At 41.4% G+C, this 16,748-nt stretch overlaps 1 protein-coding gene across 7 annotated transcripts in view; it reads left to right on the top strand.

Annotated features, from left to right (window-relative positions):
- Kiaa0753 (KIAA0753 ortholog) overlaps nucleotides 1-16,748 on the top strand; it is a 54,615-nt gene that overhangs the window by 12,905 nt on the left and 24,962 nt on the right. For all 7 annotated transcript variants that reach the window (XR_009057429.1, XR_009057428.1, XM_057775812.1 and 4 more), the window contains exons 5-9: nucleotides 920-982; nucleotides 3,096-3,311; nucleotides 5,244-5,454; nucleotides 13,807-14,036; nucleotides 15,982-16,148. Coding sequence is in view for 5 of the 7 variants with exons in the window: in XM_057775812.1 (XP_057631795.1) it covers nucleotides 920-982; nucleotides 3,096-3,311; nucleotides 5,244-5,454; nucleotides 13,807-14,036; nucleotides 15,982-16,148 (887 nt within the window). In the remaining 2 variants the exon portion in view is untranslated. The remainder of the gene's footprint in view (nucleotides 1-919; nucleotides 983-3,095; nucleotides 3,312-5,243; nucleotides 5,455-13,806; nucleotides 14,037-15,981; nucleotides 16,149-16,748) is intronic.

The raw sequence follows: 16,748 nt of genomic DNA, 5'->3' as shown, positions 1-16,748 counted from the left end.
AGATATTTTTTAAAAATTTAACATTAATTCTTTTTTTTTTTTTTTCCAGGGAGGGTTTCTCTGTTTAGCTCTGGCTGTCCTTGAACTTGCTCTGTAGACCACCAAGCTGGCCTAGAACTCACAGAGATCCTCCTGCCTCTGCCTCTCAAGTGCTGGGATTAAAGGTGTGCACCACCACCACCTGGCAACTTTTTATTTGTTAATAAAACTTTAAATCTTTTCTGGTCAAGTTACATGTTGGTTTTTATAGCTTGAACCAAAAGCTATACTTTCGTTTGTTTGTTTAAAGGCAAATGGCATAGTTAAATTGTCCTGTGTATTCTTTGTGAATCCTATGTTGGTTCTTGTTCTACACCATTGCCACAGAGATTGTTCTAGACAGGTGCTATACCATGGACCATATATTCCTAGCTGAAATTGTTCTGAAACATGAATCTACAATGTCAGATTTTTACTTAAAGACTTTAGTGTTGCCTGATAACCTCCCAACCCACCCCCAGTGTGTATGTGTATATATGGTGTGTGAAAGAGCCTTACTGTGCAACTCTGGCTGACTTAGAACTCAGATAACCTCCTCTTTCTGCCTCCCTAGTACTGAGATCAAAGATATATGTCTCTACACCCAGCAGAAGGCAAAACTCTTTAGTGTAGCACTTAAGACTTAGTGAGTTTGCCCTTCTATCTGTTATTCATGTTCAGTTCTCCTTACACTGGGAACCTGAGGATAGATCTGTTAGCCATTTTGAACTAGAAACCAGTCAGTGTTTTGGGAGTGTAGGTAATGAATGAGAAGGCTTTTCTTATTTTTATGTGATTTAAGTTAATATTTGGTTATATATGGACAAAATGGATCTGTTTTTTCTATAGAAAGATCAATGGATATGTATAAAAATTTCATTTCCACCTTTTCATGAAACAGGTAAAAGAAATTCAGGAAGAATTGGATAAATTGAGTCCACATAAAATTAAACATACTAAGAAGGTATGTTATAATTCTGATGAGTGGTTATTAATAGAGTACATTTTACACTGTTTTATCTGTGTTTATGTACACCTGTTGGGGACTAAACTCCTAAGTGTCTTGAATGTGAAACTGCCTCCCAAGGAAAAGGATCTGAAACAGGTCACTCCTGGTATAGTGCCAGGCCACTGTATGGTCACTCCTGATATAGAGACAGGCCACTGTTTGGTCACTCCTAGTATAGAGACAGGCCACTGTTTGGTCACTCCTGGTATAAAGACAGGTCAGGTCACTCCTGATATAGCAACAGGTCACTGTATGGTCATCTGCTCAGGAACCCCAAGACCAAGTTCTCAACACAAAGGATATTTATTTGCCCCAGAGAGACAGAGGGCATGGAATAAGAGACTAAGACAGGAGATAGAGAATGAGGGAGAAGGAGAAGGGCATAAGGGAAGGGGGGAAGGGGATATTTGCCCTGGAAGACAAAGAACTGCCTCTGGATAGAGAGGAGACAGACATGGCCCATAGGCAAATGGCAGTTTATAAAGGTAAAATGGGAAACCCCGTGGTAGAATGAGGTGTTTAATTTTAATTGGGCATGTTATTTAAGTGAACCAAAGAGGGCTTTTGATTCCTGGACCTCAGTACTTTGGTAGCTGAACCTTGGTACTCAGCCTCAGGAGAAGAAAGTGGCCAAATAATGGAGTAGACTTTGTGGTTAGCTTTAGGAATGTAATTTAATAGTTTTTTAGCAAGGCAGAAGGAATGGGGGAGAAGGGCAAGTCCTGCCAGAGCCATGCTCACCATGCTCAAGCTGGCCAGAGTCCTTCACAGACAACAGGAAAGAAAAGATCCTGTTTCTAGAGAACTTGAAGTTGTTATTATTATTATTATTATTATTATTTAATTTTTTGAGACATGATTTCTAGCTTTGGAGCCTGTTCTGGAACTTGCTCTGTAGGCTAGGCTGGCCTCAAATTCACAGAGATCCATCTGCCTGCCTCTGCTTCCTCAGTGCTGGGATTTAAGGTGTGTGCTATCATCACTCAGCGAACTTGAGGTTTTTAAATTCACTTCTCATTGGGAAAGGTTTTTACAACAGGGAGCACTTTGTATAGCAGATTGACTCCAGATATTTTTTTAAATTTATTTATTTTATATCCTGACCATAGTTTCCCCTCCCTCTTCTCCCAGCCTCTTTCCCCTACTTCTTCTTTGTCCCCAATTCTACTTCTTCTCCATTTTGATTCAGAAAAAGGCAGACCTCCTATAGACATCAACGAAATATGGCATATCAAGTTTGCAGTCAGACTAAGCACCTCCCTTGTATTAAGGCTGGGCAAGGCTACCCAATATGAAGACTAGGGTCCCAAAAAACAGCAAAAGAGTCAAAGACAGCGCCTGCTCCCACTATTATGGATCCTACAAGAAGACCAAGCTACACACTGTCACATACATTCAGAGGGCCTAGGTCAGTCTCATGCAGGTTCCCTGGTGGTCAGTTCGGTCTCTGTGGGCTCCTATGAGCCCAGGTTACTTGATTCTGTGGGTTTTCTTGTGATGTCCTTGATCCCTTAGGCTCCTACAGACCTTCCTCCCTCTCTTCAGCAAGATTCCCTGAGTTAGGCCTAATGTTTGGCTATGGAATTCTAAATCTGTTTCCGTCAATTGCTAGATGAAGCCTCTCTGATGACAGCTAGGCTAGGCACCAATCTATGAGTACAGTGGAATATTGTTAGGCATCATTACATTGACTTTTTTCCACAGTCGTGCTTAGTTCTATCCTAGGTCTCTGGGCCGTTCAGCTTCTGGGTCCTGGTGCTCCAGGCAGTGTCGGGGTGGTCTCATTCTTATGGATTGGGTCTGAGGCTGAAAAAATTGACTGGCCACTCCCACAATCTCTGCACCACCCTTACCCCAGCACATCCTATAGGTATGAGAGATAGTAGGTCAAAGGTTATATGGCTGGGTTAGTGTACCAGTCCCTCCATCAGAAGTCTTGTCTGGTCACAGGAGATGGTCAGTTCAGGCTACTGTCCCTTATTGCTAGGACTCCAGATATTTTTAAAGGTTGCTGTGGTGTTAGGAAGTCAGAACCTGAAATAACCTCTCGCTTCTTGTTTGTTGCCAGTCGTGGGCAATGTCTAGGCTGGCAGCTGCTCATCGAGGAGCCATCCGGGCCTTACAGATGTTTGTCACTCAGTTTACTGACCGAGGAGAGCACCCAGTTCCTGCTCGGTGTAAGGAACTGGGCAGCCTTATTCGTCAGCTTTCGCTGTGTTCTGCCAAGCTGGATACTGATCCTTCTGTGCCAGATGTGGTCATAGACATCTTGCAGCAAATTGAGGTATGAAATAGACTACAGTTTTTGTTAGAAAGAGTGTTGTTTCAAGGCAGGGAAATAATACTGAATCTCTCTAGGTCCAGTCAATGAGAATACAAGACAAAGCTGCTGCCTGGTAACTTGATACTTTTCAGAGAACATAAGTTTGCATTTTTATTATTTTTACACTTTTCTATTTATTATTTTTCTCTTCTTTGAGAGAAGGAATGATATGATATGTCAAAGAACACATACTGTGGCACACATGCCCACACACATCATCTATACTCAGTAATGAAAGAGTAAAAAGGAAAGGAAAATGGCAAGGAATTCTCAGATTAGCACATACTTACCGATATTTGATCTAGATAGCTTCTAGGAAAGAAACACTTAGGATACATGCAAGTGAGAGCCTCAGGATCTGGGATGACTGGAGACATCTGGCATTCCTCAAGTGGTGTGTTCTAGTCAGGAAGGGACAGTCTTCTTCCTTCTCATTGGTAACAAAGACAGCATTAACAATGAGCTCTGGTTTTATAGTTTCATAGGTTTGTGGAGTCCTGCAACACAATGTAGCCTTTCACTCTTCCCGCAGTACCCTGGCTTGCAGATGCATTTGTTACTACTAATTTATATTGTTGCTGTTTCTGGCTTGCAAGTGCATTTGCTATTACTAACTTATATTGTTGCTGTTTCTAAAGCAAAGGTCAGAGTGTGCTCTTGAGGGCAGGAACTAACAAGCCACCTATGCCAGTGTTACTTCTGTCCTGCATTTTCATCCAAAAAATAGGAAAAGATGGCTTTATTATAAATAAGCTGTTGGCCCTTGTGGAAGAGTGGCATAGTAGGGAGAATTCCGTCTACCACTAACTGGCTCTGGTGGTCATTAAATCATGTTTTGCTATTGCAGTCCTGTTTAGCAGATGTCTGTGATGAACTTTGGTTACATCTGTGTAGACATAGCGCTCTATCAGGAGTGTAAATGTCAAGGGCATGTCTTAGAACTTTGACAGCACATCATACCGTGTCATTCATGCTCTTTCAGCTTACCTACATGACACATTACTGAACTAGATAATTTCATTTAGAGGACCTGTCTTCCAAACCCTAGAAAGGATCTCAAGAGGTTGCCCCATCTCCTGAGCAAGAGCACCTGGAACAGTGTATCTCAAGCATAATGTAGATCTCCTCTAGTTTTGAAAATATTCAGCAATGTAGGAAATTAAATTCTTGTTGATTCCTTGCCTGACTTATTATCTTGTTTCCATATGATCCTGCGAATTCACCCTCCCTGACTGTGCTCTGTTGACTTTAATTGTACTGACCAGTACTGCCTGGTTGTGCCTTAGAGACACGCACCTGCCATTACTGCCGTAGACAGACACTGGACTGCTAAGTTCTGTTAGTTTATGGAAATGTATGTTCAGTACAATGTGTTTACCCACATAAAACACTGTTTGAGTTTATGGGATTTTGTTGAAAATGAACACATACAGCTGTGTTTGAAGACTGGTTAGTTTCCAAAGTGATGATTCTGAATTTTAAAGTTAGGGCACCTATTAAAAATAGTCATACTTGCTGGGCAGTGGTGGCACAGGTCTTTAATCCCAGCACTCGGGAGGCAGAGAGGCAGGTGGATCTCTGTGAGTTCGAGGCCAACCTAGTCTAAAGAGCTAGTTCCGGGACAGGCACCAAAGCTACAGAGAAACCTTGTCTTGGAAAAAAAAATAGTCATACTCAGAACATCTTTGCTGTTGATTTAAATGAGCTAAACTAGTAAAAGAACTTGTAAAAGTTATTTTTATAAGTTGATCACTTGTTGAAATAATACTGATTTTAAATTAAGTGAAACACCTTGTTAACCACTAGAGATAGCCAGGTGTTATTTTCAATGTTATGACTAAAGTCTTACTTTAGTGAGATAAACTAATAGAATAACGACTGTTTTTGTGATAGGCTTTGGAGTCTCTCCTGGAAAAGAAACTGTCACCTAAAAAGGTAAAGAAATGTTTCACAGAAGTGCGGAGCAGATTCCCTATTGGTAGCCAAAGAATCTTAGAGAAAGGGCCAACTATACTGCCCAAGAATGAGAGGAGACCCTTGGTCACAAAGGAGACATTTCCACAGGAATCCAGTCGACCTTCTGTGGCAAAGAGGCTCCTTGATGGTATGTGTCTCAAATGTTACTCTGTGAGAGTGGCTGCAACAGTTACTGGGGGAGGGGTGTGGAGGGGGGATGGGGGATGGGGGGAGGTGTTAGAATTTGTGGCTCTGTCCATGAGAACTGCCTTGCAGCTAGGATCAGGAAGTAGCAGCAAGTATATGTTCTAGGACTGGAGGCTGGAATATGCTGCCCCAGAAGACTGTGAGCAAGTCAGATCCCCTTTGCTCTATCATGGTGCCACACTGATTGTGTTGTACTAACTGGTGTGTGTTGTGTATTTCTGGATCCTCATCCTAGGAAACGGATTGTTAGGTTGTGTGGTATGCACATTTGAGCAGATGCTGCCAATTTATCCCTTAAAAGTAGGTATATGATCATGTTTTAATGAGCAGTATTTTATATAAGAAGATCTGAATGTTTCCGGCTTCAGTGGGGAATTACCCCCCCCCACACACACACACACCCCACCGAGACAGGGTTTTCTGTGTAGTCTTGGCTGTCATGGAACTCACTCTGTAGACCAGGCATCTTACAGTTGCATGTTGTAGTTCTGTTCTCTTGAGGGCTGTTCATGGCTTCCTTACCCATGCTTATTTCTTCTGTGCTGATTTTCCCTTTTGTATTCTTTATCCTTCTCTTTGTTGAGTTCCACTTCTTTTACTTATGAATATAAAAGTTCTGTGGATAGTGTAGCTATTGATTTTACTCATATTTTAATATTTGACAACTGATTTTCCTTTGTTTTTATTCAAAACTTTGCTGGTCATTGCTCACTCTGAGAAACTGAGAGTGAGCTTCTTGTGTGTGGGAGTGCTGCTGACAGTCTGTCAGCTTGTGGGGAAGAGGCGGCTATGCAGTGTGATCACTTCTTGTGGCCTTTTTTTCTAGACCTTCAGTCCAGTGGAGAGGCCTCTATATAGGGGTTTATAAATTCCCTAGTTTTCACTGCTGTTGTGAATGACATTTTTTATTAATTAAGAAATTGGCTGTCACGACTTGAAGGGAAGCCCCTGGGTTTGTGTATTGGCCTCATATCTGGCAGTGCCTTGAAGTCTATTGTGATCCTGTGTCTTATTAGGCCTGCACAGCTGGGGACTTCTGAAACTGCTTGCCTTGTTATAGTCTAGAGAGCGAGCCTTTGCACATCAGCTACACGGCCAGCAGAGGGCACCCCCCAAGCCCTGAGGTAGAGCCATCCTGCTGAGCCTTATAACTGAGGCTGACCTGTAACTTTGCAAACCTCATGTCGTAGGCTTCTTGGTGCTAGGATTACAGGTATGAGCCACAATATCCTGCTAAGGGATGTGCATGGTAATTAATTGTAACATTTAAATTTTCCAATATTTAAAGTTCCCAAGGACCCAATAGCAATGTGTGTTATAAGTTGATGCTTCAGATTTGATGAAATAAAGGTTTTGTTGCTTATTTTTTTTGTCATTTTCCAGATAGTTGAGATAACCTATAAACATGGGTAAAACCAGTAAATTAATTTTTCTTTCTAAAAAAAAGTTCTATTTTGGGGCTGGAGAGATGACTCCATAGTTAAGAGCACTGGCTGCTCTCCCAAAGGACCCAGGTTCAATTCCTAGTACCCACATGACAGCTCACAACTGTCTATAAACTTCAGTTCCAGATCTGACATCCTCATGCAGACAAACATGCAAGTAATACACCAATGTACATAAAATGAAAATAAATTTTTAAAAGTTCTATAGTATTTATAATTGTAGTTAGAGAGAAGGGAGGAGTGTTAGGTATATGTGTAGGTCAGAGGACAACTTTGAGGGATCAGTTCTCTTCATCTGCCATGGGTTCCAAGGATTGAACTCAGGTTGTCGGTTCACAGTAAGTCCTTTTTATCCTCTGAGCCATCTTCCTGACCCTTGTCTTCGTTTTTTAAATTGAAGTAGAGCATATAGATAGAGAAGTGTACAAGGTGTCAGCTCACTGCTGACGTAATACCAGGAAAGAGACTGCATGTACTGTATAAACCGTCTGCACTAAGAACAGAGCGACTGGTAACTCAGAAATGCCCTTCACCCTCCTCCCTACTCCGTCTCTTGTATATTTCTGATTCTTAAAAAGATCTCATTTTTGTTTTTGATTGTGTATGTACAGTGCCCATAGAGAAGTGAGCAGTGGATTCCCTAGAGCTGGAGTGAGTGGCCTGGTATGGGTGCTGAGTGAGCACATGCTCTTACCTTTTGAGCTATCTCTAGCACAGAAGTTAATTTTTTTTTTTTTGAGACAGAATCTCCCTGTATAGACCAGCTTGTCTTGAACTCACAGAGATCCACCTGCCTCTGCTCCCTGAGTGTTGGGATTAAAGGTGTGCGCCACTGCTCTAGGCTATTATTGCTGGTTTTTTTTTTGTTTTTTTTTTTTTAACACTGTCGTAGATCTCTATATTTAACCTTAGATTTACGAGAGTAATGGCATATTGAATTTTCTCTGACCTTCTTTTGTGTTTTTCATTTGCCAAAATTTGGGTTTTCTGTTTGTTTGTTTGTTTATTTCCCACATTGTAATTTACTATGTCAACATTTTTCTTTTCTTGAAAGCAGAAACTTCTGTGAGTGTCTCACCTCTGTTGGTGTGTTTGTTGGTCTTCTGTGGATCCTGAACAACGTAGTGTTCTTCCTGTAGCCTCAGTGGAGCACTAAGTGATGACCGGAGGAGCCATTGACATTGAGTGTGTGTGGAGGGGGCTCTGTAGTTCTGACAGGTGGAGAAGAGCCCAGTCCCACAGGTGGAAGGCTCAGTTCCAGAAGACTGCCTCACTTGCGATGCCAGTTGCAAGTCTTGGGTTGTAACCTGCAGCTCTAAATCTAGGCTTGCTGGGATTGCCCACTGAACTCCCATTCCTCCCATTACCAAGGATGCTACACCAGATACAAGTGAATAGCCGATGGGAGATACCTAAGGCGAGGAATGTGGGAAGGGGAACACGATCTCCAGATGGTGTTGTATGGATATATGTATATAGCAATTCCAAAGCTCCCGGAAGCCCATGGTGTAAGAGCTTCCATCACATGGGGCTTTCATCACATAGGCATGCTTGATTATAACTCGAGTCCTGCCTCCTATGTTCTACCCTTTCTTGAGTGTGGGGCTGGAATAAATTAAACCTGCCCTGGAGCCAGAGTGGGAAGCTGGGCTTTGCACTCACTCTTGTGACCTTGAGCAAATGCTCTATTTATTTCCTCACCTGAAGAATCTTAGGAAACCTGTTCTGTCTACATGGTGGGACTCAGATGGTGTTGTAGCAAACATGAGGCATGGTAACAGCCACATTGTCACCTTTGCTGTGGAGTGAAGCTTGCCTATAGGTAGCTGGTTTGCAAGTTTCATGCATTTGCTCCTGGAGAGCAATGTGGTAATCTTTAGTATTATTTTTCTTGTTCTTATGATCTTTCAGAAGGTCATGTTTTCTGTTTTAGATACCTCTTCCTCTTCCTAATTCTTCATTCTAATTTCCTGGATTCCTCCTCCCTACCCTGTACCTCTAAAATGTCACAGGGAGCCCCAAGGGAGGGAAACTGCCTCTGTGTCATTTGGTATTTATGATTGGGCCTGATTGGATCAACTACCTTGTTATTTAAGTAATTGTTGATTGGTGCGGTTCTTAGAGGCTGTGCCTACTGATTGCATTAGTATACTGTGTGAGGCTGTAAGGAGCTGTAAGGCTGGTAGCTGCCACTCTGCTGGCAGCAGTGTCTTCAGACTCAGCTCCCCAGGAATTTGCGCTGCATTTGCCGTCTGATTGATGCCATTCATAACTGAAAAGGTGTCAGGACCTAGCAGCCAGCGTTGCTTCAATAGATGTAATCTTGGAAGTTACTAAGCTGCAGCCTAGCAGTCAATCCTGGCATTCTTCTGCTCTGGTTTATATTCCTTTTGAGAACATCTGAGGAAAGCAGTGGTTGGGTGAGTCCAGATCCTGACTTACTGCTGCTAAGGAAGAATTTGAATAAAGCTTTCCTTTGGCTCTTAAATATTCTAAACAGAAAGGAATGAAAATAATAAATACCATGTATTTACTATGCAGTTTTAAATATTTTAGTCTGTAATTTTTTTTTCAAAAATCATGACAAGTTCTGTTAAAGTCCCTTAAATATTTCCCTCATACCGTTAGGACCCTGTCCTGTTTTTATGTCTGAGTTGCTCATGTATGTTCCATGATATATTGCTTCGCACATGTATTATACATGTATGTATCATATGATACATACAGTATGTTTCAGCCTATAGTGTGCTTCCCTCTTATTTAAATTAGTATGTATCATATGATACATACAGTATGTATCAGCCTATAGTGTGCTTCCCTCTTATTTAAATTAGTAGACTTGTTCATATTGATAGGTGAAATCTATTTTTTCCCAATTCAAACCCTGGGCCTTACATAGTAGGAAAGCTACATTCCCCAGTTCAGAGAATTCTAACTTTCTTAACTATTGTGTGGGTTTCCCTTGTATAAATAAACCATAGATAATTTTTCATCTCTTCAGACTTATTAATGAGCACTTGGGTTGTTCTCAATTTCTGTCATAGATCTGTGTATGTGATGTAAGATCTCACTGTGTTGACAGGATGGCCCAGAACTCCTGAGTAGCTCAGAGTATACACAGATGCCATAATGCCACTATGCTGACTGCTTCTGCTTTTAGGAACAGTGACAGGGTGAAGTAAAAGCCTGTGCCTCTCCCCTTTGTGTTCATATATGCAAGTTCCCTGGGCCGAGTGTGCCTGTGTTGCAGCTGCTGCACTGCAAATCCTCAGCCTTACTAGGGGTGTCGATTGGTCCATCAGTCGAGCCACCCTTCAGAGGAGTTAACCGGTTGACTCTTGTGCTAGTGGCTTCTGGGTTCCCTCACTCCTCATTTATGTTTGGATCATATTCGCATTTCCCAGTCTAATGGCTGCGAATGCTAGCTTATGGCTCAGTTTTCCTTATTACTAAGTGAAGTTTGTTGTTTTTTCATGCTTTTATTGGCCACTTGTTTTTTTGCATAAATTGTAGTTTCTGTACTTTTTAACATTTCTCTGTTGAACTGCTTATTTCCTTTCTAGACTTGTAAAATTCTTTATATCATTGGAGTATTGATCCCATGTTAATTATATGTATTTCAGGGATCTCTTTCCAAATTTGACTGATTTGTTATGGTGACTTTTGATCAAAAGCTGTAGTTCAGTATAAATAAGCCCTAATAAGGCAACATCATACTTGAATTTAAGAAAGTCTTTTCTGTCCTGATGATGTGATGATATTCTCAGAGAATAAAAAACCGCTTCATTAGGACTGTGATGCTGTGACCCTTTAATACAGCTTCCCATGATGTGGTGCCCCCAGTTATAAAATTGTTTTGTTGTACTTAATAATTGTAATTTTGCTACTGTTGCGAATCCTAATATAAATATCTGATATTCAGGGTATTCGATATATGACTCACCTCCCAAGGAAGGGGTCACGACCCACAGGTTGAGAACCACTGCTTTAGGATTTCATGCTTTTGTGAGCTGCTGTTCAGGGGCCTTCTACTCTGATATTTGATATGTGGACAGTAATAATCTTTAGGTCATACCTGCTGATCTGTGGCTCCTATCCTGTGCCATTGGTTCCTATGTTCCCTCCACACTGCTTTGACCATTGCAGCTCCTGCTAAGGTTCTCATCTCTGGTCAAGAAAGGCCCCACCTCTACTTCAATCCCCATTTTGTTGTTACTATTCAAATTTGCTGGGCTAATTCTTTTCTTTTCTTTCTTTTTTTTTTTTTTTTTTTTGAGACAGAGTTTCTCTGTAGCTTTGGAGCTTGTCCTGGAACTAGCTCTTGTAGACCAGGCTGGCCTCTAACTCACAAAGATCCGCCTGCCTCTGCCTCCAGGCTTTTACACTTCGCATGAATGTTTAAAATTAGATTTATTATTTTATGTGTGAATGTTTTGCCTGATGTAAAGATGTTTGACATCTTTACAATGTAAGTAAAAACTTGATTCAGATTTTCATTTGTATCATTTCAATGGCCAGGTACATAGCCCAACACTGCAAAAATAAATAAAATAAAAGCTTTGAAATCTTTTGTATGAAATTCCTATGAGCTTCTCATTAGGTTTCCTCCCTATTTTCTTGGTGTTCTTATATTTGTATATCTGTGTTTGCTGTTGCTTGTTCCAGGACTGGAACCCAGGGCCTCACTCATGCTGACACTCTGGCACTGAGCCATCACTCAGCCCCACCTCAGTCTTTGTTAATGTTAATGGTATATTGTTCCTATTACTTTTCCTGAGTAGTTTATTCTGTGACTTTTGTATGTTGCTCTTATGTATAGAAACTTGACTGAGAAGTCTCATTAATAAGAGTTAGTCTGTATCCCAATTTTCCTGAATTGTCTATATAAACCTTTCTCTCATTTTTAAAAAGTTTATTTTCTTTTTTATTGCAATGGGATACCATGTATGCAGAATACACTTCATACTATATTCTATATCAAATTAGCTTTCAAAGATGTTGAGTAGGGAAATAAATTTTTAAGTGTTTTCATTTTTAAAAGTTTTTAATCTGAGGAAGAGAGATGGCGTAGTGGTTAAGAGCACTAGCTGCTCTTCCAGAGGACCTGGGTTTGATTCCCAGCACCCACATGGTGACTCACAGCTGTCTTTAACTCTAGTTCCAGATCTGAGGGTACCAGGCATATACATATGATGCATGCACAGACATATTTGTAAGCAAAACACTCATCCACATAGAAGAAATAAATCTACAAAAATAAAGTGTTTTATCATTCATTTGTATGTATATTTGTGCACCTTTACATGCAGTGCTCATGGAGTTTAGAAAGTAGCATTGGAAGCCCTGGAACTGAGGTTATGCATGATTGTGAACCACTGTGTGGCTGCTGGGAACTGAACCCAAGTCCTGTACAAGAGCATTAAGTGCTTTTAGGCACTGAGCCATCTCTGGCTCCAGTATTTCCATTTTAGAAATACAATGTCTTAGTTAAGGTTACTCTTGCTGGGATTGAAACACCATGACCAAAGCAACTTGGGGAGCAACTTTCTCATAGTTCCACTTAACAGTTCATCATGAAAAGCAGTGAGGGTAAGAAATACAGGGCAAGAATCTGGAGGCAGGAGCTGATACAGAGGCCAGGGAGGGGTGCTGCTTACTCGTTTGCTCATCATGGCTTGTTCAGTCTGCTTTCTTATAGAACCCAGGCCCACCAGCCTAGGAATAGCACCACCCACAATGGACTGGACTGTCCCTCATTAATCACTAATTAAGAAATACCCTACAGCTGGACCTTATGAAGATATTTTCTTTCAGTTGAGGTTCCCTCCTTTTGAATGACTCTAGTTTGTGTCAAGTTAACATAAATCTTCATGACATAGTCGGCACAATTTGGCAACCCAGTAAAAATATGATTACAATCAGCAGGGAGCCATTTTGGGGAGTATTTTATAGTCAAGAGGCCCTTGAGAGGCCAACCTGGGTAGGGCAAGACATATTGCAGAATTAGGACCATAGATAAGAACTGGAAATCAGTAAATATGGGTCCTGACATTGAGGGGGCTCCAGCCATGGTGCTTGGGCATTGGTAATTTCAACTTTGGTGGTACTGGTAAGGGAGGCAGCCAGTTGCTGTAGGATAATGCTCTTGTACACTGTAAAGATTTGTTACTTGTATTAGTTTAATAAAACGCTGATTGACCAGTAGCCAGGCAGGAAGTATAGGCAGAGCAACCAGACTAAGAAAATTCTGGGAAAGGCAGAGAATCAGTCGTTAGCCAGATGCAGAGGAAGCAAGATGAGAATGCTTTACAGAGAAAAGGTACCAAACCACATGGCTAAACATAGACAAGAATTATGGGTTAATTTAAGTTGTAAGAGCTAGTTAGTAATAAGCCTGAACCAATAGGCACACAGTTTTATTTTTTTATTTTTTAAAGTGTTTTTCATATTTATTAAATATTTTTTAAATATTACTTATATTGTATACAATATTCTGTCTGTATATATGCCTGCAGGCCAGAAGAGGGCACCAGACCTCATTACAGATAGTTGTGAGCCACCATGTAGTTGCCGGGAATTGAACTCAGGACCTCTGGAAGAGCAGGCAATGCTCTTAACTGCTGAACCATCTCTCCAGCCCCGGCAAACAGTTTTAATATAAGCCTCTGTGTGTTTGTTTGGTACTGAACAGCTGCGGGACCAGGCAGGATAAAAATTCTGTCTATAGCTGGTGTGGCAGCAGAGCTCCCTGCTTTTCACAGAGCTAGGCCGGAGGGGACAGCCTCTGTGCTATCCATTCATTCTGCTTGTGTGGCTAAGTAGAAATTTCTCCTCTGAAATCTCTGTAGATGTCTGTCAGCCTGATGTGGAGCTTCCAGTGACTCAAAGGTTGGAGAGTGAACTTGGTGTGGTAGACGAGGACACTCTTCCAGAAGCCCCTTTTATATTGGACCAGGGTTCAGGCATCAAGGATGAAACACTAACTCCAGCAAAAACACGAGCAGTGAGAAAGAAGACTGCAATGGAGCGTGTGCCATTTAGGAAGAAAGACACTTCGGAGTCAGCCAGACTACAGCAGGTGTGAAGCCTTTCCTTTCCTGTGACCCATTTATATGCATCTGATGTTTTCCAAGGCCCTACAAGCTACTAAAGGGTAGGACCAGCATTTGTTTGGGGGCAGATGGTTGCCTTAACCCTGGGTCCAGCAATCTAAGTCGGCTTACTTAAGTCCAGGTTTTGCTTTTTATTTTAACAAAAGCCAGTTTGTAATGGTAGTATAGGGTATAGCATTCCATCCTTCCCAGATTCAGGAAGATCCTAATTAATTCAATACCATCATCATAATTAGAAAGCTTGTCTTAAAATTCAATATTTGAGGGGCTGGAGAAATGGCTCAGAGGTTAAGAGCACTGCCTGCTCTTCCAAAGGTCCTGAGTTCAATTCCCAGCAACCACATGGTGGCTCACAACCATCTGTAATGAGGTCTGGTGCCCTCTTCTGGCCTGCAGGCATACAAGCAGACAGAATACTGTATACTTAATAAAAAAAAAAAATTCAATATTTGAAAGTGTAAAAGTTGAGAGGATTTAGATTCTGTTATGAGTGGTTAGTGGGAATGCTGTTCTACTGATGGCTCAGTGGTTTTAAGAGTACTTGCTGCCTTTCTAGAAGACGCACATGGTGGGTAAGTGCTTTTTAGTATGACTTTGGGAACTAGCTGGGTAGTTAGAGCGTGTGGCCTGAAACTACCTTATATTTTAGACTTCTGTCTAAAACTTCCTTACAAGTCTGATGGCTCAGTGGTTAGCACTGATTGCTCTTCCAGACCTAGGTTTGGTTCCAAGCAGTCACATGGTAGCCAACAACCATTTGTAACTCCAATTACAGGATATCTAGTGTCCTCTTCTTGTCTCCGTAGGCACCAGGCATATACGTATAGTACACAGATATACATGCAGGCAAAACATCCATACACATACAATTAACTAATAAAAAAAATTGACAGCAACAACAAAAAGCTTCCTTATGGTCCTACAGTGGAAAACTGGCCAGATGAGCACCTCTGGTTCCAGTGCACTTACTGCTGTGGCTACCATTCAAGTAGTACTACCCAGAGGCTTCTGCAGCAAGCCTGGGTATTATCACATGACCTTGGAAAAGGAAATCTGGCAGTTTACTAGTGTTGTAGTTTCCTTTCTCTTGCTGTGGAAAAATCATCAAATTGGGAGGAAAGGGTTTTTGTTATTGTTGTGTGCGTGTGCAGTAGTTCAAGGTAGGAAAGCGAAGGCAGGAACTGAAGCAGAGACCATGTAGGAATCCTTTTTACTGAATTGCTCCTCATGAATTCCTCAGCCTACTTCATTATACAACCTATATGCCTAGAGTGGTACTGCGTACAGCAAATTGGCTTTTCATATCACTCATTAATCAAGAAAATGCCCCACAGACTTGCCTCCAAGCCAGTCTGGTGTAGGTACTTTCTCATTTGAAGTTCCCCCTTTGCAGAGGATTAAAACACTAATCAGCACAGCCAGTAACCAAAAGGTCATGGATTGGGATCAGGTCTTTATTTCTTCTCAGATAAACTTGTAATGAGGTCACTGGGAAGTCAGGAGTGAGTCTACTTGGAGGTTCTTCTCAGCCTCATGCCTGATGGTATTTGAAATTGTGTGGTTCATTGTGGTTAGACTAAGGTTCAAAAGGTTATTTTAGCCAAGAATATTTTACAATTTACCTGTAAACAAAAATGGACTTTTAAAAGGTGAGATTTAATTAAGGAAAAAGATAATAACTATTTCATATATATAAATGTGGAAAATGGGAAAGCCAAGGATTCCAGACCCACCCTTGCCCAGTTTTAGTTCAGTATTATCTCTATGCTTCCCACGTTTCCCTTAGAGTGCTTTCTGTTAGCTTGTAGAACAAATGCAAAGAGGCACATAGAATTTCCTGGGGGTCAGAGGTTGAAGCTAGAGTGTCCTTAATACTTGTTTATCTTTGTAATGCATGTGCGCTTCTTACAGGGACTCCACATGTCTGAAAGAAATCAACCAAACCAACCTTACAGCAAAAGCAGGTTGCAGCAGACAACAGTGTCATCCAGATTAAAAATGAACCGACAGCCTGTGAAAGACCGCAGGGCTCCTTGGATACCTCCGAACCCCACGTCTCCACCAGCCTCTCCGAAATGGTATGCAAGAATTCAAGAACTGAGTTCCCATGGCTTTATTTTTCTTCCACAGATGACACACATTTAAAACAAATAATAATAGGCTTCATTCTTCCCCTTGGGCAAAAATGCTTATTTGGGTGAGTAATACATGAGTTTTTTGTCTGGAAGCCTGTTGGTTCCTTTTTGTACCTGTCCATGAAGTACCTCGATGCCCAGTGGGTATGTGTCATTGTAGGAAGGATTGTGACTGTTGTCTGCTCTATGAATAGATTGTGCTCACCTGAAGCTGGGCATTGTATCTCTCTTATATCTTAATGTCCAATGCCTACACATAATAGGCACTCACTTAATCTTGGCTGAGTATTTTTAAATAATTTAATTCCAAGTCAAGATAGCTGTGAACTCTGAGCTCATCCATATTCCCTGACTCTGCTAACATTACTGTCTTGCTACCTACACTCATCAGGACAACAGTGTGGATCTACTCTCCACAGGGATAAAGAGGAGGTACTGTTCTCAGGGGGAGCAGGGTCCAGTTTGAAGTAGGCTCATGGGAGCATGGTGGCTAAAGATAAAGGGAGCTTGTTTGTGGGTTTGGGAATCCTTGACGTCACAGTG

The sequence above is a fragment of the Chionomys nivalis genome, chromosome 7 (assembly GCF_950005125.1).
Source record: "Chionomys nivalis chromosome 7, mChiNiv1.1, whole genome shotgun sequence".
NCBI lineage: Eukaryota > Metazoa > Chordata > Mammalia > Rodentia > Cricetidae > Chionomys > Chionomys nivalis.
Note: the sequence above shows the minus strand (reverse complement) of the source record. Positions and strands in the feature narration are given on the sequence as shown.